The following is a 25407-nucleotide window of genomic DNA, read 5'->3' as shown; positions in this document are numbered from 1 at the left end:
TTATTTCGCTTCTTCGTGTTAGTCCCCTCATTTTTTTTTCTCTCTATCTCTATCTTTCTGTCTATCTCCCTCCCCTCTCCCTCATTTTGTTATCCTTTCCCTCCTTCCTTCCTCCTCCATCTGTTTCTCCTCCTCCTCCCTACCTTCCCCTCTTCTTTTTCTTCTTCTTCTTCTTCTTCTTCTTCTTCTTCCCAGTCATCCAGTCTTCTTTTCTCCGTTGTTTCGTCTCGTACTTCAACATTTTTTTGTTTTTTTTTATTATTTTGTTATATTTTTGTTATTGGTTTTTTTTTGTTATTTTTTTTTTGTGTGTGTGTGTTACGAATGAACTCCGCGTGACATTTTTTTCTTTCTTTCTTTTTTAAGCGTGCGTTTCCCGTCTATTGTTAGTTGTTGTTGTTTTCCTTGAAGCTGTTTTTGTTTCTTTTCTTTCTTGGATTCTTTTGTTCTATTATTTCTGTATTTTTTCGCTGTATTTTTCTATTTCTTTTTTTTCCTTTTCCCCTGTACTCTTTTCTCACATTCATTCTTTATTCACTTATTTCTGTTTTTCTCTCCTTCATTTCACATCTTTTTCTTCTTTTTTTTCATTTTTTTTCGATCCTTGCTTCTTTTCCTTATTTTTTCTTTTTCTCATTCATTTTCTTTTATAATTTATCATCTTCATTCCTTTCATCTGCCTTTTTTTTATATTTATGCATCAAGTTATCTTACACTATTCTACACTTACCAAAATCATCACACGTTACAATAATCAATTTTTTTTCTAACATTATCGAAACGTCCTTCCTGCCTTCCTTCCTTCCTTCCTAATGTCCCCTACACAAACCATTACCGTAACTCTGTTTATCCTCCTTCATCCCATTCACGGCCACATTCAGGAAGCGTTCTATCTTTCTTTATACGCTTATTGTACTACCACCCGAGATACATTAGTCTTACCGAAGTACCGTTAGACTGGACCCTTCTATATCTCTTCCGCCTTGAGAGACACCAACGTCCGGATGTGCTATTCTTGCTATTATACCACAAGCCCTTCCGTTCTTAGCTATTCCCTTGATATCAGTTCCAGCAATATCAGTAAGATTGACTCTGTTCCCTGCAGGCTTTCTTTGTTCCACTTATACCATTTTTTTTTTCGATGGTAAGACTGTATTCGAAATTATTTTTGTCTTCTCTGTTATTCTTCTTTGTTCTTATGTTTTGGTATTTTCACTTCTTTTAATAGCTTTCTAATGTGATAATATTCAGAGGTTTTTTTTTATTTGTCCTCCAGTTTTATAATTATTTTGGAAGTGTTACCCTGAGTCTGCTATTTGCCTTTTGTGGCCTTCATAGTTTTCCCATAAACTGTTCTTGTTTCTGAATATTTTTGTTTTCGTTGTCGGAAAAAAATGGTTGCATCGTTCTTTTTTTATTGTGATAGCGTTTGTACATAAATAATAACAATCTTCATTCACTCAAGTCTATATAAAAAGTGTTTGTTTTCTCTACAGTTTTGTTACAGTGTGTGCACATCAATAGTTCTCCATGCAGTTTATCATTCGTTTCAAAATAATAACAACAATCTTCGTCGTTCAAACCTACATTAATCATGGCTTTCTTTCTCTCTTTATTCCCTTCATTTCTCTTCTCATCGCCTGGCCACATATCGCAGCTCTCCATCCATCCTTGTTACTTACTTGAGCTTATGAATTATACAACGTTACCTTTCCACTGTACCGTTATTTGAACTTTCTCTCTATTCCCCTTTCCGCCCTTTCCCTTCCCTTCCCTCCCTCGGGGCAATACATTTGGAAAGTATTGCAGCTTTCCTTACCATTAGAGTTCATACATTTTACATCAGTGCATTCTATTATTACTCAGGCTCATACTCTTTCCTAAATACTAAATATCTTTTTACGAAATACCGATACTAAGCAACTATATCAAGTAAAACTAAATCTAAATCTAAGTAGCACTAAATCCTAAACACACTCTCTCCTCCCTTCAGGATTAACACAGTGATAACGTTCTTGAGAGTTGTCTTCTATACGTTTCGGGTTTCAGATTTATCTTTTCTCTCCATTGCATTGATACTCAAACTTTTTCTACCCTTTAAGGTTAAGACAGTGATATGTGTCTAATGGCTATTTTATATACACTCTCCAATTTGTCCTTCTCTCTAATCCATCGTAACTCAAACCTCCTTTTTCTTCTACTCTAAGTTCAAACAGTGAAACATTTAGTGATGACTTTTGTATTCATGTATCCTTTCCGATTGTTTTTTTCCAATGAACCGTTTATTTATTTGATTTTTTTGTACATCCCCGCCTATAGCGCCGGTAGGCTTTCTTCAGGGGCCAGATGGTCGTCCCAAGCCCGTCGTGGCGCAGGCAAATTTTTATAGTGGCGCCAGTTATGCTTATGTTATGCGTAACTCAAATCCCTTCTTTCTTCTCTCCTAAGTTAAGACAGTGATAGCAAACCTTCTAGTTCTCCCTTTTTCTTCTTTAGACAGTAATAGCTTTCTTTATCGTTATCTTCTATACATGTACCCTTTTCTGATTTGCGTTTTCTTTCAATACATCGTGACTCAAACCTCCTTTTTCTTCTCTCCCCCCTCAGGACCACATTCAGGAGGTGCTCATGAAGTGGGAACAAATCGACGACGAGATCTGGTCCAAAGTCATCGTCTTCGAGCGTAACAGACGCGTGGCCAAGGCCTACGCCCGCGCCCCCGTCCTCACCGTCAACGGCTCCGACGACGGCTTCGACGGCTACAGGATCGGCTTGTGCGGCTTCGAGAACCCTATGCGAGACCCCAGGACCGAGGAGATCAGACGCCATATTGGACACGTAAGTCTTGGGGAGATGATAGATAGACAGATCAAGGGAGAGAAAGACTTCTTTTTTATATAGGAAAAGAGATCTCGTAGCTTCGCGGTAACTTGCGGCCCAATGCTTTCTGGTATCAAAGGTTTCAGATCTCGTAGGCAAAGACACAAGACACGGATTTGAGCACCAAGGCAACGTGTAGCTTAGTGAACGCCCCTCTCGACCCTCTATGAGCTATTAGATTAAGCGTATGTCATCCTCTTGCAGACACCTTATGTTCTTATTGCCAGCTATACTTCCGAACGTTGAGCCTCCCTGTGAGATGCTAGCAAGTTGTGGTCTAGAAATAGCTAAACTACATAGTGTCGACCGTCAACGCAAAGAGAAGGTAGAACACGAGTTACTGATGACCGAACGTTGAGCCTCCGTGTGACATGCCAGCGGGTTTTGGTCTATGGAACGGCTAAACTATGTACTGTTCACTGTCAACGTACAGAGGAGGGAAGCCACGAGTTAATGACAAGAGGAAGAAAGGAGAACGAAAAAGGAAGGAAGGCCCGGGTTAAACCAAGGCCTTTGTGTCTGAATTTTAGTCTCGTAGTGAAGTTATCGACGCGGAAACAGGACGAGCGAGCAACGTCACTGGCTGCTGTGTTGTGTCTTGTGTTTTCTTGTGTTGTTCTTGCTCTTTCCGCAACACCTGAACGGAAACACACAGGCGGAAGTAGGAAGGCTTGAGCAACGTCATTCTCGGCGTCGCGGGTGTTGTCTGTGTGTGTGTGTGTGTGTGTGTTATTTTTTTTTCCATAACATTCGAAGGTTCAGTATCTTGTCTTCCTATCTTATTATCGTTTTTTATAAGCCATTTAGCGTAAAGGTCAGTAAAAGGGATCGGCTTGTCAAAATAGAATCATTGGTGAGAATCAGGAAGCAAAACCGAATCTTAAATATTTAACTGTAAAAAAAAAATCCATTGTTATTTATATTTTCCTTCTTTACTTATTATTTATCCTTCATTATTTGTCTTATTTCACTATTATTAACTATTATGCATACTGTTATTTCTTTTTTCTTTCGTTCGTCAGCATTCAAAGTGTTTTATTCAGCGTGAAGGTTAAGAGGAAATAAAAACTTGTCAATAACGTCATAAATAATATATGAAAGAAGAAGAAGAGGAGGAGGAGGAGGAGGAGGAGGAAGTGATTCAAGACAGATCTGGATATGTCGTGTAAAAAGGATCAATTGTGTTCTGTCGATCCTAAAGAAAGAGGATCAAACACTGTGATTCCTTGTTTTGTTTATACCTATTATTTTGTTTACTCTTTTTGTTACGCAGACGAAGGGACATGTAGAGTTATAGTAGTAGTAGTAGTAGTAGTAGTAGTAGTAGTAGTAGTAGTAGTAGTAGTAGTAGTAGTGGTGGTAGTAGTAGTAGTAGTAGTAGTAGTAGTAGTAGTAGTAGTAGTAGTAGTAGTAGTAGTAGTAGTAGTAGTAGTAGTAGTAGTAGTAGTAGTATCATCATCATTATCATTCTCTCTCTCTCTCTCTCTCTCTCTCTCTCTCTCTCTCTCTCTCTCTCTCTCTCTCTCTCTCTCTCTCTCTCTCTCTCTCTCTCTCTCTCTCATTTCTTATTAGCGGCCTCATTTTTTTTTCTTTTTCCATTCACTGCCCTTGGCAACCTCACGTTTCCCTTTCTTTTCACTTTTTTTGTTTTTTTTTCCTCTTCATCTCTTGTTTTACCTTCTTCCTAAAGTCTATTGTCTTACTCTTTTTTGCCTTCCCTTTATAAGCTTGTTTCCTCTACATTCCTTTTCCATTTCTACATTGCTAAGGTTATTCCTATTTAACCTCCGTTTTTTAGAGGTAACTCATATATCAATGGAAGATTCACACAGGTTTTATTTCTCTATCATTTGAACGTGAAGTGGACGGGGAGGGCAACACAAGCACGCCTGTTAGTTGAGTTATCCGACACTCTCTTTCCAGTTCAAAAGAAATAACACATTTTCTTGCCACGTTAAAGAGGTACCTCACTCTCTGATTCAATTTCCGGTGTCTAAAAGTGAGAAAGACGACCAAGCGAGTGTGTAATTTTAAAGGCTATCCCACACTTTATCTCAAACGCAATTCCTAGCCACTTTCAAGGAGTAACTCACACATTAACTTCATTCCCAGGGCGTGAAAGTGAAGATTGACCAACAAGGCAACATCTAAATCAAACGTATATTGCAGAGTTATCTTCCATTTTCTATCCATCGTTAAAGCGGAGGACGCATTTTCTGGCCCCCTCTTTCAACCTATTAACCTTATAACTCGTACTTTCAGGGCGTGAAGGTGAAGATGGACGACCAAGGCAACATTCTGATCAAGCGTGTATGTTGCAGAGTTATCTCCCATTTTCTATCCATCGTTAAAGCGGAGGACGCATTTTCTGGCCCCCTCTTTCAACCTATTAACCTTTTTACTCGTACTTTCAGGGCGTGAAGGTGAAGATGGACGACCAAGGCAACATTCTGATCAAGCGTGTATTTTGCAGAGTTTTTCTATCCATCGTTAAAGCGGAGGACGCATTTTCTGGCCTCTTGCAACCTATTAACCTTTTTACTCGTACTTTCAGGGCGTGAAGGTGAAGATGGACGACCAAGGGAACATCCTGATCAAGCGTGTGTCTAAGGCGGGCGTGTACGTTAAGGTTGGCAGCGACGACAACGCCGTCAGCAACGAGATCCTCAAAATGCCCAACTACGGCCTCGAGACTGACAAGCCCGTCATGGTGAGTGGCTGGCGGAGGCGAGGAAGGGGAAAGGGTTGAGAGTGTGTGTGTCTGAGGGGGCGTTTGTGGGTGTGTCTGTGAAGGTATGGGGTGTGTGGTGGGTGGAGAGGGTAGTGTATGTGTGTAATTATATTTTTTTCAGTTTTTCTTCGTTTTCTAATGTGTGTGTGTGTGTGGGGGGGGAGGGGTTGGTATGTGTGTATATGCGTGTATAAATGTTTGTTCTTTTAGTTTATTTTTGTTTTTCTATGTGTTTGGTGCGTATGTATTTGGTAAGGTGCTCTGTGTGTTGTTTTTTGCGCTTTTTTTCAGTTTTCATTTGTCTGTTTATGTGTTTGGTGTTTCCTCCTTCAGAGTTTCTATCGTCTGTTACATCCCAGTCCGTCTTTTTGGCTAACCTTGACTCCACTCATTAGTTATTTTCTCGGTTGTTTTCCTACCCTTTTTCAGTTTGTCTCTTGTTTGCTATGCGTTTGTTGTCTCATTGAACGTTTCTATCATCTATTAATCCCAACCGAGTCTGTCTTTTTGGATTAACTTGACTTCTTACATTAGTTAGCTTTTTCTCTCGTTTCCTGTTACCAGCCTTCTTTTTTTCTTCTTTCCTGCCGTGTTTCTTCTATGGCGAGTCAGTTCAAGGTATATTTTCATCATTTATTACATACATCTTCGTCACTGCTTTGGTTAATCTCAATGTCATCCGTCAGTTAGTTATCTTCGTCTTGTTTACTGCTACTATCCGTCTTTATCTCTTTCTTTTCCTTCCGTGTTTCTTCTGTGGCGAGTCAGTTCAAGGTATATTTTCATCATTTATTACATACATCTTCGTCACTGCTTTGGTTAATCTCAATGTCATCCCTCAGTTAGTTATCTATCTCCTGTTTACTGTTACTACCCGTCTTTATCTCTTCCATTTCCTTCCGTGTTTCTTCTGTGGCGAATCATTAATTGTTCCTCTTTGTCTTACCCTCGTCTTTGTTATCTCAGACGTGGTATTGAAATTCCAACTTGTTCTCGATTCATTCGCTTCGCTTTTTGTTTTGCATCCTTGTTTTGCATCGATATTCTTTGATTCCCCTCCATCTATTGTTGTTCTGATCATTTCCGTTTTCTCTCTCTCTCTCTCTCTCTCTCTCTCTCTCTCTCTCTCTCTCTCTCTCTCTCTCTCTCTCTCTCTCTCTCTCTCTCTCTGTTTATTTTTTCTTTGTCCTTGTTACAAAATACTGACGGATGTGTAATCAAATGCCAACTTCTTTCTTCTGCTGTTTTTCCTTGATTTATTTCCGTCCATCGTTCCTACTCTTCCTCCTCTTCTTCTTCCGCATTCTCATCCTCCTGTTCTTCCTCTCTTGCCTCATCCTACTGCTGCTCTTTCTTCCCCACCTACTCCTCCTTCCTCCTCCTGTCTTCCCCCTCGTTTTCTTTATCTTTGAATTTCAACTCCCTCTCAGGTTTCCAAGGATAGGTACATGACCCTTCGTTTTGCTTTTGGCCGTGAGAAGTATGGCATAAGCTCCTCTCTCCTCATCGTCCCTCTTCTCTTTTTCTTCTACTATTTGAACAACCTTTTCCTTATCACAAGCTGAACCACCACCTTATCGAACCCTCTTCCTCACTTCCTTCGTCTCCCTCTCCGCTCTTCCAAACCAACAATACCACCTCTATCTAAAACCCTCTTTCTCCTTTCCATTGTCTTCCCCTCACCCTTATCCAACCCTCTTCCTCTCTCCCTCCATCTCCGTCTCACCACTTCGGCATCAAACGTAAATATAACCTTCTTCTTTCTCCTCGTCTCCCTCTCAGCTCTTTGAAATCAGCAATCACTCTTATCTAACCTTCCTCCTGCCCTCTCAGCTCTTCAACATCTAATCCTATTCCTCCCTTCATCTCCCTCTCAGTTCTTTGGCACCTAACCCCCTCCCTTCCCGCGTCTCCCTCTCAGCTCTTCGACATCAACAAGTTCCAGCAAAACGTGAAGCGCGAGATGAGGCGGCAGTACCCGGACCGCTCGAAGCTGGAGTCTCAGTGCGTGTGTGTGATCGCCTTCGTCAAGAATGAGCAGGACCTCCTCGACTGCCCGATCTGGGTCATGATCATCAACATCGTCGCCATGGACATGCTCAAGAGTAAATTCCCGCCAGGTGAGTAAACACAGAAAGGAGGTTACGTGAATGCAAGGGTTGTGGGAAAGGATGAAGAGAATGAGGTTATGCGACCTTGAGGGTTATGGGAAAAAACGTGAAGAGTGAATGTAAAGTGTAAATATAGAAAGGTTATGAGAAGGAGGCTAAAGAGTAGGTTACACGAACTCGAGGGTTATGGGAAAGAGGATGAAGAGTAAGGGGTTTTACGAACTCACGGGATATGGGAAAGAAGGTGAAGAGTGAATGTCTGTTGTTAATACAAAAAGAAGGTTATACAAACTCAAGGGTTACGAGAAAGAGGGTAAAGAGTAGTAGGTTATATGAGCACAAGGGTTGTGAGGAGGATAACAAGTAGGAGGATGAGATAGGATAAGCTCTGGAGTAATTAAGTGAATTGTCTTTAGGTAAATAAAGAAAGGAGGTTACACAAACACACATAAATGAGAAAAAAAAAATGAAATCAGTTCTCATCAGATAACGGTGTCTACAGGTTAATGAGAAAGAGGGAGAAGTAGAAGTAATTATTGCTTTTAATTAGATGTACACAGTCAGTTCCAACCCTGATTAAAGAAGGTTATGTGAATTACAAGGTTAATGAGAAAGACAGGTAGAAGGAAGTCAAGTGTAAAATTTAATTCCTTCTATATATGGAAATGAGGTTAAACTACTTGACTGAAAAGAGTAGACGGGTCATTGTATAATTGTATCTCATTAAGTCACCTGCAAATTCTCACTTAATTGAATGTTAGCAGGTTAATTAAAAACATATGAAAACTTACCAGACTAGAAAATAAAGTAGTTGTGTCCATAAGAGTAAACTGGGCAAAAGACTGGAGTATTACTTTAGACTTCAGGTAGAGAACAAAATATAATCAGAGAATGAAAGTGTGAGGGGGGACGAGAGAGGGAGGCAGCCTGCTCTGTTGGTAGGGTTCTCAGCTTATGACCAAAAATCAACACATGAGAGAGAATAGGTTTTTATACTAATTTATTATGATCAAGAGACTGCAGGTAGACGAAGTAATTACAGAATAGAAATGTGAAGAGGGAAGGAAGAATCAGCTTGCTCTGCTGGTATGGTTCTCAGCTCATGACGAAAAATCAACACATGAGAGAGAATAGAGTTTTATACTAATTCATTATGATAATGAGACTCCAGGTAGACGAAGTAATTACAGAATAGAAGTGTGAAGAGGGAAGGAAGAGTCAGGTTGCTCAGTTGGTAGGGTTCTCAGCTGATGACCAAAAATCAACACATGAGAAAAAATAGAGTTTATACTAATTTATTATGATCAATAGACTGCAGGTAGACGAAGTAATTACAGAATAGAAGTGTGAAGAGGGAAGGAAGAGTCAGGTTGCTCAGTTGGTATGGTTCTCTGCTCACGACCAAAAGGCAACACACCAGAACATAGGATTCTTTACTAATTTACGATCATGCCACTGCAGGTAGACAAGGTAATTTGAGAATGGAGGTGTGGGAGGGAGGAAGGAGGAGGCATATTGCTCAGTTGTTATGGTGCTCATCTTGTGACCAAAAGTAACACCTAGATGATACTTAATTATTTATTCATCTTATCTTTTTTTTCACTAATTTATGATCACGAGACTGTAGGTAGACAAGGTAATCAGAGAGTCTGGAAGAGGAGAGAAGCAATAGGTGGCTCAGTTGGTAAGGTCCTCATCTCGCAACCGACAAACAAGACATGAGAGAATATGATTTTTTTGATAATCTACGATCATGAGAATTCGTTTTAGTTGTGTTGGCATTTCAGGTAAGTCAGTAGTGGTGCAGGTGGCAAGTATTCAGGTTAATCAATACATGAGAAAGGTAACAACGCATGAGAGAATGTAGGTAGTTGATGGCTGCTTGTGTGCTAAATTTGTTATAAGGTCATGATGTTGGAAAATGAAAGTACTGCTAGATAATGTTTTGCCGCTGTTTTATATTTTTTTTCTTGTTATCGGTTTAAAACAATTCCTTTCTTTTTTTCATTTCTTCCTTTTTTTCTGGGGTTTTGTTATTTTCTTGTTATTTTTTGTTTAATATTAATATATCTTCCTCTATTTTCTGAGGTTCGTGTTATTTTCCTAGTTATTTTTTTGTTTAATACGAATCAACACTCTGGTTTTTCTCTTGTTCTCTACTTTTTTTTTCCATTTTTCCTCCTTCTTCCTCTTTCTTTGTTTATCCCTCAATCTTTACCTTCTCTCTCCCTTGTCTTCCTCCTCCCTCTCGCTCTCCCTTTTTCACTAACTTCTTCCGTCTCTATCTCCCTCTCTTCTTCACCTACATATGCAAACATTATTGCTCCTACCCTCTCATCTTCTACCATATTCCTCTCTTTCTTCATCTCCCTCGCTTTTTTTCCATATATCTTTAATGTGTTCTTTTTCCCCTATTTCTCTATTCTTCTATCTCTTCATTTACTCTTTTTTTCTAATATCTCCCCTTCTCCCTCCCTTTCTCCACTCTATATGTCTGCTTTTCCTCCTGTCCATTTTTCCCTTCCCATCTCTTAATTTCTTCTTCCTTCTCACATACACATCTCCTCCTCTCCTCACTCCTCACTCTCTGGCGTTCTTGTTCCTCGCACACTTTAACATTTCTCTCAACAAGTTTTGCTCCCTTAAACATAGCTTCTCTCTCCCTCGCAGTCAAAGTGGTGCCCAACATCCGCAACAGGCCGCGCATCCCCCTCCCCGACGAAGACCCTTACAGCGTGGCGGGCTCGGGCGCCTCATCCGGGTCGTCAGTAAAGGACCGCAAGGACAAGCCACCGAAGCTCCCGCCCCGCGACGCCCCCGGAGGCTACCCGAGCAGGTCCAACGGCAAGGTAAACATGGACTGAGTGTTTACCAATGGCAGATGCAGAAAGTGATGAGGATTTCCATGTGTGTGTGTGTGTGTGTGTGTTCTCAATCTGTTTTTCCTTCTTTTAGGCTGAATACGACGCCCTGGACGAAAACGCCTTCAGGAAGATTCACTCCCGCAACAATAACAACAACAACAAGGCCAAGGACCGCAAATATGGTCAGAGAGAGGGACAGAGCCTTCTTAATTTTCTTTTCCATTCTTCTCACCTTCATTGTTTTGTTTGTCACACTCATACCACTCCTGTCACCTTCCTAACCTTCTTTTCCACACTCCTAACCTGCCCCTCCCATTCCTTACCTCTGTCTGTATAGTTTTATTAGTGTTGCTTTTATCACGTTCTTAATTTTAAGCTTATATAGCTTTATAAGATAATTAATTTATATTAGATTCGGCGCCAAATGACCCCGAAGCTGCGGCGCCAAGACAGACCGCCCTAATAATCATCAATCATCCTTACCTCGTCACCCTCCTAACCCTCTATAACCTGTGTACCTTTCTAACCCTCCTTGTCACCCTCTTCACCATCCCTGTTTTATTTGTCACCCTCTTAACCTACACTTGTATCTTCCTAACCTTCTTTGCCACCCTCCTAACCTGCCTTCCCCCCCAACAGACGACCCCTACTACTGCGGGCTGAGGGCTCGCATCCCTAACTTTGCTCAGACCAAGTCCAAGGATAAGCAGGAGCCTCTCCGCGCCCAGTACCCCGTGCCTGCCCATCCCATGTGGCACACCCGCAGCTACGACTCCGGCATGGGTGAGTGACGGACACACACACGCACGCGCGCACACTTACGTAAACACCGCTACCTCCTCTTACTTAGGCATATGTAATACCTTTGCAACACACATACTCACATACACACGCTGAACATCGATGAGTTGATATTTTTATCCCGACTGACTGGCTGACGACCGACTGAAGAATTAATTACGTTTTTGACTGACTGATATACTGACCGAAGACTCGATTAAGTTGCTGACTGACTGAATGAATGAATATCCTGACAAGAACAATTTCCTATGATTTAATGGCCTCAATAGATGACTGAAAAGAAATTACTAAAGGGAGAGACTTACGATATCCCCTGACAAATGACTTACCAACTGTATACTGACTGGCTGACTGAATACCACACCAAGCGCGATTTCCCATTACTTAAAGGTTTCAATAGATGACTGAAGGAGTACGATATAAAGGAAATGATTTATGTATGTACAATCTGCCTTGAAAATGACTGATTCGCTTGGCATCATAGTGGAAAGCCAAATGAATGACTGAGTGTATTATAAATGTACCATCGCATGCATGACTGACTAATTTAGGCTTGTATCTACGTATGAACTGACGGGGTGACTGCATGACTCACTCACTCACATAACTTCTTAGTGTATAAGGAAGTGTACATATGACCATTTGTAATTATGGTTGAAAGTAACTGTAAGACCTACTATGACAGTTTTTTCACACACACACACACACACACACACACACACACACACACACACACACTCGGGAAAAACTTAATATGTAAATAGTTTAATCTAAAGTTATTCATTATTATATATTTATTAACGTATTTATTCAGTAGGTGACTTTCGAAGCTTATTCTGGGTAGAGGGCAGCACAGTATGTAATTTTCGGGTCTTCTGTCTGGAGCTGAAGTTACTATTATTAACTCTAGACAAAAGGACCGATATAGTACAGTTCTTCCCCTTACATAGAAGCAGCATTATAAGGCCTTCGTTATTCACAGGACGCACAAATTCTTACGTTTTCTGTGCCTTTCGCCTTCACGAGAGGACAGACTCTTGTATTTTCAACTGTCACTTGTTTTATTTTTACTTCATGTTTCATTTCCATGTTTTCAAGTATCTCAAGTTTTCTTCTTATTGTGGGTGTCTTCATTGTTCCATTTTTTCCTTATCATGTATATATTGTTTACTTAATTTATTGTCTTAAGCTTTACTGTCCCCAATGACGTTTCAGAATGTCTTACGATTTGTGTATAAATGTGTTTTTTCACTTGTTGCTTTTATCATGTTGTGCTTGGTGATGTTCTTTTGTTCTTTTCAATGTGTCCTTAACTGAGTACTGTGCTCCGATCTATCTCTTATTTTTATCATGATCAAAGTCCTTTTTTTTTCATTTTCTCAGAGTCTGCAATCATACTTTAGGTTTTTTTCCCTCTTCCTTATTTCCTTCCTTCATTCATTTCTTTCATCATTTATCTCTCGTCGTCCATCTCCTCCTATCCTTCCAGCAGCTCATTAGCTTGTGCAGGAAGACTCAAGGTTGCATAGTGGCCGATCAGAGGACAAGCTGGTGGTTGGTAGAAAAAAGTATCTTGATCGGCAAACATATACATACGTTTCACATATAATAAGGAAAAAAACATGTGTAAGAATTTATAAGACTTTTCCACCACCAGTTTGTGTTCTGTTACTAGTTGCATTTTAGCTGATCAGATGATGGGCTGGTGGTTGATTGGTATTTGTAAAAGTAATGGTGTAAGTCTATTTTTGGTCCTTGGGTGATGAGCATAATTTTCAACAGCAGCAATTAATGAAAGCAGTACATTGATTTTTTGTCAGTACATAATAATTTTCCTGAATCATCGTATTGTTTTCTCTCTTCCACTGAGCAACAGGATATCAATATGTATCATTTGGAAATTTATCATATAGAACAACAGATAGGAAGAAGCTCAAAGGTAGAAAAAAATTATTAACCCCGTCATGCACGACTCCTGGAAAGAGAATAGAATAGTGTAGCCTAGAGTTGAATTCATTGTATGCGGTTTCTTGATAACCTCCTCTTGAAAGTGTTCGTTATAGGGAGGAATCACAGACATAGGAAAGCTACCCCAGAATTAATCAGTGAAAGGGATTAAGAAATGAAGATGTTGGTGAACTCAGCAACATCGGCATTATTTTTTGTCTCGCATAGCAACCAGCCACCAGATCGTTTTCAATCACTTGGTTTTCTGTGGCCTCCGCCTCACGAATACAAGGGGAAACTGCATAAAACCAAAAGCACAGCCGTAGTAGCAAGAGTAGCATAGCATTTTATCCTATCATTTCTTTCTCTTCCTTCCCTTCTTGCTTCCTCTCCTTCCTCCCCTTCATAAGCACGCTTCTTCTCTTGTTATATTTTCTTCCGCGTTTTTACTCATTTAGCTCTTCTCAATTTCCTTTCTTCCTCTCGTCTCTTCACCAGCACCTCCCTATGCACGCTTCTTCTTCTCTTTATTATATTTTCTTTTGTGTTTTCCCTTCTAGCGCTCTTGCAACAGAACCAAGCGCAAAATATTCACAGACTAGAGAGAAATCCTTGTTCGTGGGTGCCGTCTGTCCCTATGCGGAATGGTGAGTGATCCTCTGGCCTATGGCAATGCCCCTCGGTGCTGTGACGTTACCCTTCGCAGGATCTTGTTTTGACTTTTTTTTCCATGTTTTTTAAAGTACTTGATTTTTTTTCCTTCTTGCTGCAGTGTCTTTAGAGAGTAATATATTTTCCTTACCATCATTATCCCTCACGCTGTCACCATTTTTATCGTTTTCATGTTTTCATTATCAGCATTAAGCTAGTCATCATAATCATCTTCATTATTGTCATTATTGCTGTTATTTTCGGCATCTTATTCAGCATTTTGTTTATTGGTTTCATTAGTATCATCATTATTATCATGGTCATTATAATAGTCATAAAAAAAGTATTTGTATCAGTTTTTAAGATCGTTATATTTATCAATTGCATCATTTTTTTAATCAGTATCATTTTCATCATTCCCATCATCACCATCATCACCACTACCATATTCAACATCATAATGATCATCATCATTTTAGAATTTAGCAGCATCCACATCCTTTCCTTTCCCTGTCTTCCTCTCCTCCTCCTCCTCCTCCTCCTCCTCCTCCAGCCCTCCTCCCTTTCCTTTCCTTCCTCCCTCCTTCCATCTTTTCCTCCCACTCTTTATCATATTTCCGGCACAAAGAGGCATAATAATCGTAATTTCTTGGACCTACGTTAAACAAATCTTCTAAGTGTGTCCCATTTCCTGACTTATTTTCCGATTTTAATCTCATGCAGTAAGAAAGAAAGACTCATAAACATTTATTTTTCTAAGTTGCAGAGATTTAGTCACCTCTTAGTGTGTTCTATATGAAATTTTCCCCCTTCCCCCTTCCCCCTTCATAATATCTCTATCTAAATATATTTTTTGCATGAGCCAATACAACTTCCCTTTTCAATTTAAAAACGACGAAAAAATATGTTGGCATGATTCATTTTCCCCTATTCAGGATAACTTGGCGGTTAAGCTCTTCCCCCTTACGAAGCAATCACCAATCACGTATCGCGAGGGGGGTAAGTGGGCGGGGCTTACGTTTCCAGGCTAGCCAATGACGTGTGAGAGGGAGGAGCTAGCCCGCCAAGTTATGCTGAACTGACCTTGTTTAGCTACTTCCCACCCCACCCTCTCCCTCCCTAGACTAGCACGCTCACAATCTTCGATTCTTAGTTTGCTGCCCATGGTTTCATGTGTCCCTCTCCTAGTTGTCTTAGCTTTCAGTTATGTTTTATTATTGCATGTCCTCCTCCTCGTCCTCTTCCCATTCTTTTTTCAATGACCTTTCTTTGTCCTCCTCCCCCACTTCCCCTTTCTTTCTCCACGTCCTCTTCTTTCCAAACAGTCTTTCTCCTCAACTTTTTTTCCAACCCTTTTCTTTCTCTTCATCCTCTTTTTGCTTATGCACTCGTTTCATGTACTCCCCTTCTTCCCTTGCTCTTTCTTTCTCCTCCTTCTTTTCCAAGCTATGTCTGTCTCCACTCCTCCTTTTCCCAAGCCCTCTCTTCCTCTTCCTCATCCTTTTCATGTTCTGGCTCCTTGTACTCCTCCTTCTCCACTGTATTCCTCCTCACCCTCCTCCTCTTTTCACTCTTCTCTTTTCCTCTGAGACCATGTTGTCTCCCATATCTTCCTATGTCACCTTTCCATCTCCTATATGATCTCTCTCTCCCTTTACCCCCTCCCTATCTCTCCTGCACCCATCTCCCTCTTGATGCCTCACCCCTTTCCTTAACCCATCACTAATAGACAAATTTCTCTTCTTAAAAGTCGATCCTTCTTTCTCTGTCCTTGACTTAGTGGACTTTTACTGACTGGTTCTCTTGGTTCTTGTGTAGACCTGTACCATGACTTTCCTTCTCCTTGATTCACTCCTGAAGGAAATGTGTACATGTACGCACTACACTTTGTGTACTCATTAGACTGACATTAATGTGTTTGAGATTACAAAAAAGGACGATCTTAATGTCCTCATTTACCGTATGACTTTCAAAGATGGAAGAAACCAGAGCTGAAAAAAATAATGCCGTAGGTAAATACTTTGATATTTATCGATTTTCCTGACTGACTGTTTTACAAGGGAATACAATCATGATAGTGGGATAAATCTAAGGCGAATTGATAGACAAGAAGAAACCACTAGATGTGTGTGATACGTGTGTTTCATGGCACACAGAGGTCGTGTGGATGTATGGGAAAGTAGAATGCGGGCGGTACAAGTGGTTGCCAGCAGTAGAATCCTTTCCTGTGTTCTGCCGTGTCTCCCCTGTTTTAGGAAACAGGCTGATGGATGCCCATGACCACCAAAGGGTTCATAAAAAACGGAAGTTTCGTAGGAAACAAACTAATTTAGATGGGAAAAAGGGAGCCGTGTAGTACGTGATCCTCCTGATGCAGGAAGCCACTCAAAAACCACTCAGCAAGGGGGGCACTTCTTTGACCGACTGGTTAGAGGAGTGGCTTCCCATCTGGCCGGTCGCGGGTTTGATCCCGGGTTCTGGAAACCCTTTCCAGGTCTGGATTAATTGCTCACGTGTGTTGCAACACGCTGAGGTGATGCGGATGTATGGGGAAGAGGATTTAAGGCTATAGCCTACAGATGGACATTCATCGTTACATATTATTACTTGTTGTTACTTTTGCTTTGAGTTCTGAACCTTTGACTGTTCTGTGTTACTTGTTCTTGTGAGTCTGTCTTGTCTGTCTTGTTAATTGTTGGTACATTTTACTGTCCTTTTGGCATTTGAACCTTTGACTGTGTTACGAGTTTTTAGTGTCTTGTTACTCATACTCTTACTTTGACGTGAACTTTGACTTTGCTCTGTTACTGGTCTTTATGAGTCTTGTTACTTGTGGAAGCATTGTACAATTACATTTGTCTGGGATATTCGTAGGTTTGCATTTTGTCATGTGTGTTCTTGTGACGTTCAACAACTGTTCCATTTTCGACTCCTGTTTTTATTTGTGCAACAGAATTGCAGAAACGGACTTGAGTATGTACTAGTACCTTGCTCTCCCTGTCTCTCTATTCCTGTCTCCGTATGACACTGTGAATAGACGCAAAAACAGTGACCTGAAGGAAGAAAACTGGACTTGGCTGGACTTATTAACTTACTCTTCTTGTTTCTTTCTAATCCGACATATTTAATTTAGTACTGATTTACTTTTTGTTGTTGTTTTGGCATTCATTTGATTAATATTGGTATTTGTTTGGATGCTAATTTATTTGATTAATGGACAATATGACATTTTATATACTAACATTTATCCATCCCTCCCTTTCTCGCTACTCCACCTCCTTCCCTTCGTCCCTATATCCCTCTTTCTTTCCAAGCTCCTCCTCCTCCTCCTCCTCCTCCTCCTCCTCCATACCTCACCTATCCTTTCCTTTCTCTCCTATCCTACTTTCTTTCTTCCTTCCATCCTTCTCCCTTACCTTCATACCTAGCTCCTCCTTCTTCCACGTTCCTTTTACCTTATTTCCTCCTCTTCCTCCTCCTCTTCCTCCTCCATCTCCTCCTCCGTTCCTTTCCTCCTCTCTCTTTTATTACTTACTACCAATACTGTTCCTCTCTCTCCTCCTTCTTCTCCAACCCAACACTTTATCCTCCTCCCCCTCTTCCTCTTCCTCCTCCTTCCCCTCTTCCTCTTTTCCTTCCTCTACTACCACCACTATTCCCTCCCTCTCCTCCTCCTCCTTTTCCTCCACCCGAAGCCTTCCTCCACACCTCTTAATTATATGCCTAAGAGAAAAAAATAATAATCAATATATACTAGTCACTAAGAATATTAATCATAATAATAGCAATAATAATAATAATAGTAATAATAATAATAATCTAGTCTGCACTGATATAATGTTCTCACCCCACTCGCCGCCGCCCACTCACTAACAACCTCTCGCCCTTCCTCTCTATCTAGAAACTGAGTGGGAATCTTACTGGGGCTCGTGAAGGAAGGAAGGCAGAGAGAGAAGGTAGAGAGGGAGACAAAGTAAGAGAAAGAAGGGAAAGTGAGAGAGAAAGAGAGAAAAAGAGAGAGAGGGGGAGAGGAATATAAAGGAAACACTCCCCTCTCCGAGACTGCCGTAGGTAAGCCCACACTCTTGCCTGCCTTCTGCCCTTGCGTCTTGTGGTCTGACTATGTACCTTGCTTGCATTGCTGGGCTGATCTGGGCTGGGTCTGGCCTGAACTGACACTGCTGGGGATGAGGGAGTGGGAGGGCCGATGAATTGTCTGTGTGGGTGTGTATTCATGGGGTCATCCTGAAGTGTCTGTCTGGGTGAGGGTGTTCCATTAAGGGGAGCATCCAGTAGCTCTGTCTGGGTTTGGGTGTACTTCAAGGGGGGCATCCATTGAAGTTTGTGTACATAGTCGTGGTGTGAAGAGAGAGGGAGATAATTGCTGATGAGGAAGAAAGGAAGGAAAGAAAGAGTTGTGTAGAGTTGGAGTGTGTTGGGAATGAAGGGGAATGTGTGTAAGTGTGTATCCGCACCTAACACACGCACCTAACACTTTCTCTTATTAATGCTTCACTACATGTTCTGTGTTTGTTGAAGTGTATGAGAAGTGTGTGTAAACGAGTTGTGGCAAATAGATCGCGAAGATTTTTTTTTTCTTTGGTCATGTGAAAAAAGGCCATGGAAAGATTTGAAAAAAGAGGAAAGAATGTGTTCATCTTGTTTTGGATGTTTTGAGTGATCGGCCTGAATGTACTTGAAAAGGGATTGAAACTTTATTTAGAAAACCGAAGCATTTATTTGTTAATCATTTTAATAAGTTTAGTAAAAGTTGAAGGTTGAGGGCTATAGTGGCTTAAATGCCAATGGCATCTGTTATATAATATTATGTGCAGATTAGAGCTCAAACCCACTCAAACCCAAAAGTCCCCTAACCAGCTCTTGCTGGTTTGCTGCTTCAAACTCTTCCATTCATGGAGGCAGAATAGATAGAGGTGGCGTCCCGTGAAGAGTGAAGCCACTCGTGCTGTGGCTCGGTGAAAAAACATTAAAAAAATGGACATAAATTTAGTTTTCGTATGAGATAAATACATAAACCCGCATAGCAAGCAAATGTTGACTTGTTTTGTAAAGGTTTTCAGTTCATCTTTGAAAATACACAAAAAAATTGTATTTCCCTGGAAAGTTCAGGGAATAAATATGATGGCTTTAATAATAAAGATTATTAGTTGGTCAGTCAGTCAGTCAGTAGGTGAATCAGTCAAACAATCGGTCAGTCAGTCGAGTGCACGTGTAAAAATGTGTTCTGTCCGTCTATGTTTCTGTACATAAGTCTGTTCTGTCAGCAAGTTAATATGGGATACGTGAATGTACATACCTAGCAAGAGGGTACGTGTCTATACACCTTTCTGTGATTCCTTCTGCTGCATGCTGAGGAGTCTTCAAGGGACTGTGATGCATTGCTTGACGGGGAGAACAGGAAGGTGAAGAATGATACCAAAGAACAATGTGTACTACTAAACTACATGTACCGTAGTTTGCTCTGCAAGATGATCTGTCTCTAATCTTCTAATATGTCTATGGCTGCATGGCTCCTTTTGTTTATTCGTCTTTTATTCTTTCCCCTGGATGCATGCTAGCGCTAGTATTTGTTGCATTCTTTTTATTAACTTGCGCACCACACTTATGACTACTTATTGTTGCTACCACTACTACTACAACTATTACTACTGTTACTTTTCTGTGTCTGGTGTATAGTAGTTGTAGTAGTGGTGGTGGTGGTGGTTTTTCTGTCATCTCTTTATTCTGTATGATATTCTTCTTTGCCTGTCCTGATTATCTCCTTCAGTGATTTTAAAACTGAGAGATCCTGCTTAACTTTCTCTGTATCATCTATACCAGAGAGTTTACAGCACCTGACAGGACATGATCAGATACTGCTATTAAACTCTCTGGTGATACTCTGTGATCCTTTTTTTCCTGGCCTGTGTATGTGTGTGTGTATTTAGATACGTCTTGTAAATATGTACTACTTTTTTCATTATGTGTGAGTGTATAAGGCGAGTGTGTGCTTGTGTAGAAGGCTACGTGTGATGTTATTATTCATAGTCTTCATAGTTCTCAGACATCAGAGATTTGCAGCCTCTTATGTAGGTGATATCACAAGTATTTGGATGTGTTGCGAAGCTTATTAAGACATTAGTATTGCACAAGGGCTTGTTTGTAAAGCTGATATGAGTTTTAAATGGCATTGAATGTCTTTTAGGATGATGAGGATTTTAGTGTTAGCATGGCAGGAAGAAGTGTTACAAACAATGCATTCAGCCATGACAAAGCACCAGCAACAACAGCAATAGTAGAAGTAGTACTGGTGGGAGTAGTACAAACGTGAAAATGTAGTGCCTGCTACCTTCACTCACATCATAGTCACTCCGGGGTCACCATTTAGCAGCGTGGAGCCTCGAGGCTGGAGGCCCACACTACTGATGAAAGAAAAGGTGGACAACTAGACTAAAATGTCCAGCGGTATGAGTCGCTTAAGTCAACCTTCAGTTCCTCAGTTGAAAGGCAGGGACCATGTTGCAAAATATGACACTCTGGGTCGCCTACTGCCTGGTAAGAGAAAGAGTCAGCAGAGGAAGATTGGTTTCAATCTCTTTCTCTTACAAGGCAAATAGGCGACCCAGAGCACCATTTTTTGCAACACAGTTCCTACCTTGCAATTGAGAAACTGAAGGTGGTCTTAAGGGACTAAAACTTCTAGACTTTTTGGTCTGGTCCTCCACCTTATCCCCCGTCAGTAGCATAGGCCTCCAGCCTCGAGGCCCCACGCTACAAAAGAAATAATTCAGAAGTTGAAAGTGCTAGTGTGTGAAAGTAGTGTTGAAAAGGTTGATTTGTACAAAGTGTAATTTAGGGAAAAAAATAGATACATTAATCGATTCTCTGATAAATTTATTGCAATATTAGTTAAGTAAGAGACGAAGTAAATATGGAATACTGGTTAAAGATAGACCATTTTAAACGATTAGAGAGAGAGAGAGAGAGAGAGAGAGAGAGAGAGAGAGAGAGAGAATCAAAATCAAAAGCCCGTTACTAATCTCCGTTCTCACCCTCCATCACAGACTCAGACTTCACCGACTCCGCCTATTCCCGTATCTACGGCCGCCTGCCCCTCCCCAACCGAGGCTACCTTCCCCCTCCCCCGCCTCACCCCCGCGCGATGTACGTCGGGGAGTGGGACTGAAGGGGACTGGGGAAGCCTGGGGGCGGCCGTGGAGGTGACTTGAGGCGACTGGGAACACCGAGGAAGTGAGGAAATACGAATATGATATAAGCAAAGCAGCACGAAACTCAGTCGCAACAAGCCTCCATTCCGCCTTTAGTTTCCCCAGAGAGCAATCCGTTTTCTTCCAAGGTCGCGGACACTCGAAGTCGAAGAAAAAGGACCTCGACTGCATTCTTCGTCTTCGTTTTCGTTCGCGTCCTCGCATCTGAAGCTCTGTTTTTTAAGGGGCACTCAACTTTTTTTTTTATTATACTTACGGGAGAGGCGTCGTCGTTGTTGTTACATGTTCGTCGATCGTCTAAGCCGTGTTATTATTATCTTTTTTCTCGTCTGTACGATTTTCCATAACCCTGAAAATTGCACTGACCAGAAAAAAATGAACCAGAGACAATAAAGAGAAGCGGCGGTCGCGGTGAGGATGAATGAGATATGAGATTGAGGTGCCGATGTGAGAAGGGCTAACACGCAGAGGAGGAGGAGGGGAAGAAAAAGAAGAAGAAGAAGAACCAATACCAGAACCAAAACAAGATGGAGTCAAAGATGATGAAAAGGAGGAGAAGAAGAATACTAGACCCAAACGAAAATGAAGTCACAAGAACAAGGTGAGAAAGACGGAAGGAAGAGGAATAACAGGAAGAAGATGAAAGGGAGAGAGGACACACTTGCCTACAGTACCCTCCCCGCACTCTCACAAGAAGATAAATACGAAGAAAGAAGAGCAATAGGAAGAAGATAATAAAGGGAGAGAGGAAAAACATACCTTCTCTCCCTTCTCCCTCCCTCCCTCGCGTGCAAAACCCATCACCATTCGGCACTAACATGAGACTCACTCTCCCTGTGTCTGTAAATAGCAATATGAGCCTTGTGGACCAACAGAAGTACACACACACACACACACACACACACACACACACACACAAGAGTACACTCATACATACATACATTCATGATTGAAGGTATACATATGTGTGTGATTCATGCATACGGGCTCAAACGTACACACAGACTCTTGCTTTATACGTACATGTGTGCATCTGTGTGCGTCTGTGTTGGCTATAATGTACACAGACTTGCCCTGGAAAGGAAAATTTGTGTACAAGAGTATACACACACACACACACACACACACACACACACACACACACACACACGCAATGATTCCGATCCAGGGAAAGTCTTTTTTTTTTTTTCAATGGTATGTTACTTTTTTTTTAGTTTATTTAAGTTTATCGCCTTATATAGGAAGGGGGGGAAGGGGGACGCATAATGACCCTCTCCCCCTCCTCTTCCTCTTTTTCTTCCACTTCTCTTTTTTTTTTTTCGTCTTCTGATATTGTTGGGATAGGCGTATTATCTCTATCTATCTATCTATCTATCTATCTCAAGGGCGGGTTCTATCGCCATCGCCAGTACCGCTTCAATAATTAACTTGTATATAAATAACTTCGATAGGACGAATAGGCGCTTATGTGATGTCCCTGAACCCGCCCCTGTCACCCTCGATCCGTGTTTCATTATTGCTTTATCCTTTCCTTCCTTCTTTTATCCTTCCCTCCTTTCCTCCTTTCCTCCTGCTTTCCAATTCTCCATTCTTCTTTCCTCTCATATTTTATCTCATTTTCTCTCCTTCTCTTTCGGTTCTTATCTCATTTTGTATTGATTTGCTTTCCATTTCTCTTTTTTTTTTCAGTTTCTCGTTATTTTTTTTATTCTTTTTTATCATCGTTCTTTGGTGGTTTATGGATTCTCATTTCAACTGTATTATTTTCTGTATTTCTCTCCTTTTCTTTATTTGTTTTCTTCTTCCAGCTTTGTAATATACGTTTTTCTATATGATTTTTGCCTGTTTTTTTTTGTCTTTTCCTTATTATATGCAAATGTTTTGTTTCATTATTTTTTTCGCTGTTGTTTGTTTCTGATTTTTATCCGACTAATCCTCACTCATTTTCCTTTTTAGTTACTGTCTTCATTTCTTTCCCATACTTCATTTTTCTTCACTTTTTCTCTAAGGTATTTTTAATTGTATAATGACGGATTCGCAGCAGCTGTGAATGATGAGTATGATGAGTATGATGACTATGATGATAATGATGAAGTATTAACCACAACACCACAATGAGAACAATCTATACCATGCAGTAATTCTTGTATGTAAAGTATGTGTGTGATTATGACTATTTTTTTTTCTCCATCTTTTTACTATTTTTGTATATTGACAGACTCTCTTTTTTTATTGAATTATTACAACCACTTGAACTGTAACTAGTGTAAATGTGATTAAAAGAAAGTGGATATTGTGAGCTATGTGTGTGTTATTTCTTATTATTATTGCTTTCCCTGATCTATATGTTACACTTTATCATGAGTTTCTTTACCGTATATGTTTCTAGCTTTTAAATGAGTCTTCCTTCTTAATATCATGTTTTGTAAAGGCCAGAACACAACTAATTAATGTTGCAACTAATATAGTGGGCCACCAAAAAGGGATTAGATTAGAAGAGAGAGAGAGAGAGAGAGAGAGAGAGAGAGAGAGAGAGAGAGAGAGAGAGAGAGAGAGAGAGAGAGAGAGAGAGAGAGAGAGAGAGAGAGAGAGAGAGAGAGAGAGAGAGGTCAGATTAACATGAATATGATAGCGAGGATGGTGAGAGGTGCTGTCAGTTTCCCTTTTATCCCATCTCATCAGCTGTTGTGGGAGAGGATAAGATAAAATAAATAAATGTTAAGATGAAAATAATTAATGTCCGAAGATAAAGTAGGACCCACAACCAAGACCAAGACCAAAAAAGAGTATGGCGCCCACAACAAAGCAACCACCTTGGTCCTTGTCATCAAAAGTAAGTGATTTTAAGTTCCACCGTTATATTTAAGCCCTTAGATGAGGAGAATAGAGTCTGGGGGACGTGTGGGAACGGGTATAGGTGAGTTGTGCCTTCTGTGTGCCTGTAAATGAGTAGCAGGCTGCAGGAGGTGTGGTGTCCGGCACGGCTTCGTGTTCAGCTCGGGGCGGCCACGGGTGGGTGTGCCGGCAGTGTCACCGTGGCGGGGTCCTGCTATGTGTGTCTGCGACGGTGCGACCTGTTACTACAGCGAGCGAAAAAGAAACCTACAAAAAAGTGCTGCCACGGGCCGTGGTTTGCCAGAGCCTGCCTCGGGGAAGGTTCGGTTAAGTTTGGTTTTATCTGCGCGCCGATACCTCGTCTCCTACTTGACCAACTGCTCTTCTGTTGCCACACAGGCACGCTAATAAACTTTAAACCCCCCGCAAACCACAGGAAATAGTGTAAAGACTAAACAAGTGTGAAAATAGTCATGAAATGTGTGTGGGAACCCGTGTCGCCGCGGGGGCGGAGTAGCCAAATGTGGAAACACACGGGGGTTTTGATCTTGGTAGTAATGCGCAGGGCACCTGTGCAGGCACATAACTCGGGGTGAAAACCCCTCATTAGGGGGCTCATGTATATTCACCTGTCTTTTAATGCCTTGAAAGGGGGGCAAAACACCCCAATTAAGAGGTCCATGTTTATTCACTTACCTTTTATAGCCACAAAGGGGGTCTATAGGAGCAACGCCCCCCCCCTCCTTTAGTAAGAACCTATTGAATTTTAGTCATGGTGAGCCTTGGGTGCTGGCTGCCACGGGGCACTGTGGGCCACTCAGCCACCTACAGCTGTTCTGGTTCCCACACACATTTCATGGCTATTTTCAGATATTTTGATATCTCAACCTTTCTTATGGACTTCTTTAAAGGTTAATAGAATGCAAACTTATATGACAACAGAAGAGCAGTTGGGTAAATAGATATGAGATATTGGGGCATTAATAGAAACCAATTTTAACTGAAAGTTCAAAATATTATTTAAAGACCTGAAGTCTTTCTCTAAATTTTAGGTAGCTATATTTTTGGCTGAGGTCATTTGCAAGCTAGACAATTCTTACCTGTCTCATAGTGTAGAATGTCGATCTTGTTATTCTTATTCTTTTAGACTACAGAATCACAGGCAGCAGCAGTTTTGTTTGTATTATTTTGTGTTTGTGTGTCTGCTTCTGTACACTAGATAGGATTAACAGCAGCACTGGTAATTCCTTTTCATTGAGCTAGGGGTATCTTTTATAAGGCGCACTGAATGAGGTGCCTAGAGGGCATTAATAGCAGTACCGGTAGTTCCTTTAAATTGAGACAGCCATATCTTTCTT

At 40.9% G+C, this 25407-nt stretch overlaps 1 protein-coding gene across 4 annotated transcripts in view; it reads left to right on the top strand.

Moving 5' to 3' along the window:
* LOC127009478 (uncharacterized) overlaps window positions 1-23515 on the top strand; it is a 122629-nt gene extending 99114 nt beyond the window's left edge. Inside the window, exons 4-12 of one of the 4 annotated variants that reach the window (XR_007762015.1) lie at window positions 2608-2838; window positions 5435-5590; window positions 7533-7731; window positions 10393-10571; window positions 10678-10768; window positions 11226-11369; window positions 13895-13981; window positions 17887-18056; window positions 21050-23515. Coding sequence is in view for 2 of the 4 variants with exons in the window: in XM_050882577.1 (XP_050738534.1) it covers window positions 2608-2838; window positions 5435-5590; window positions 7533-7731; window positions 10393-10571; window positions 10678-10768; window positions 11226-11369; window positions 13895-13981; window positions 21050-21171 (1209 nt within the window). In the remaining 2 variants the exon portion in view is untranslated. The remainder of the gene's footprint in view (window positions 1-2607; window positions 2839-5434; window positions 5591-7532; window positions 7732-10392; window positions 10572-10677; window positions 10769-11225; window positions 11370-13894; window positions 13982-17886; window positions 18057-21049) is intronic. The other 3 variants (XR_007762016.1, XM_050882577.1, XM_050882578.1) reach the window with 3 other exon arrangements.
* The last annotated feature ends 1892 nt before the right edge of the window (window positions 23516-25407 follow it).

The sequence above is a fragment of the Eriocheir sinensis genome, chromosome 41, assembly GCF_024679095.1.
Source record: "Eriocheir sinensis breed Jianghai 21 chromosome 41, ASM2467909v1, whole genome shotgun sequence".
Lineage (NCBI taxonomy): Eukaryota > Metazoa > Arthropoda > Malacostraca > Decapoda > Varunidae > Eriocheir > Eriocheir sinensis.
Note: the sequence above shows the minus strand (reverse complement) of the source record. Positions and strands in the feature narration are given on the sequence as shown.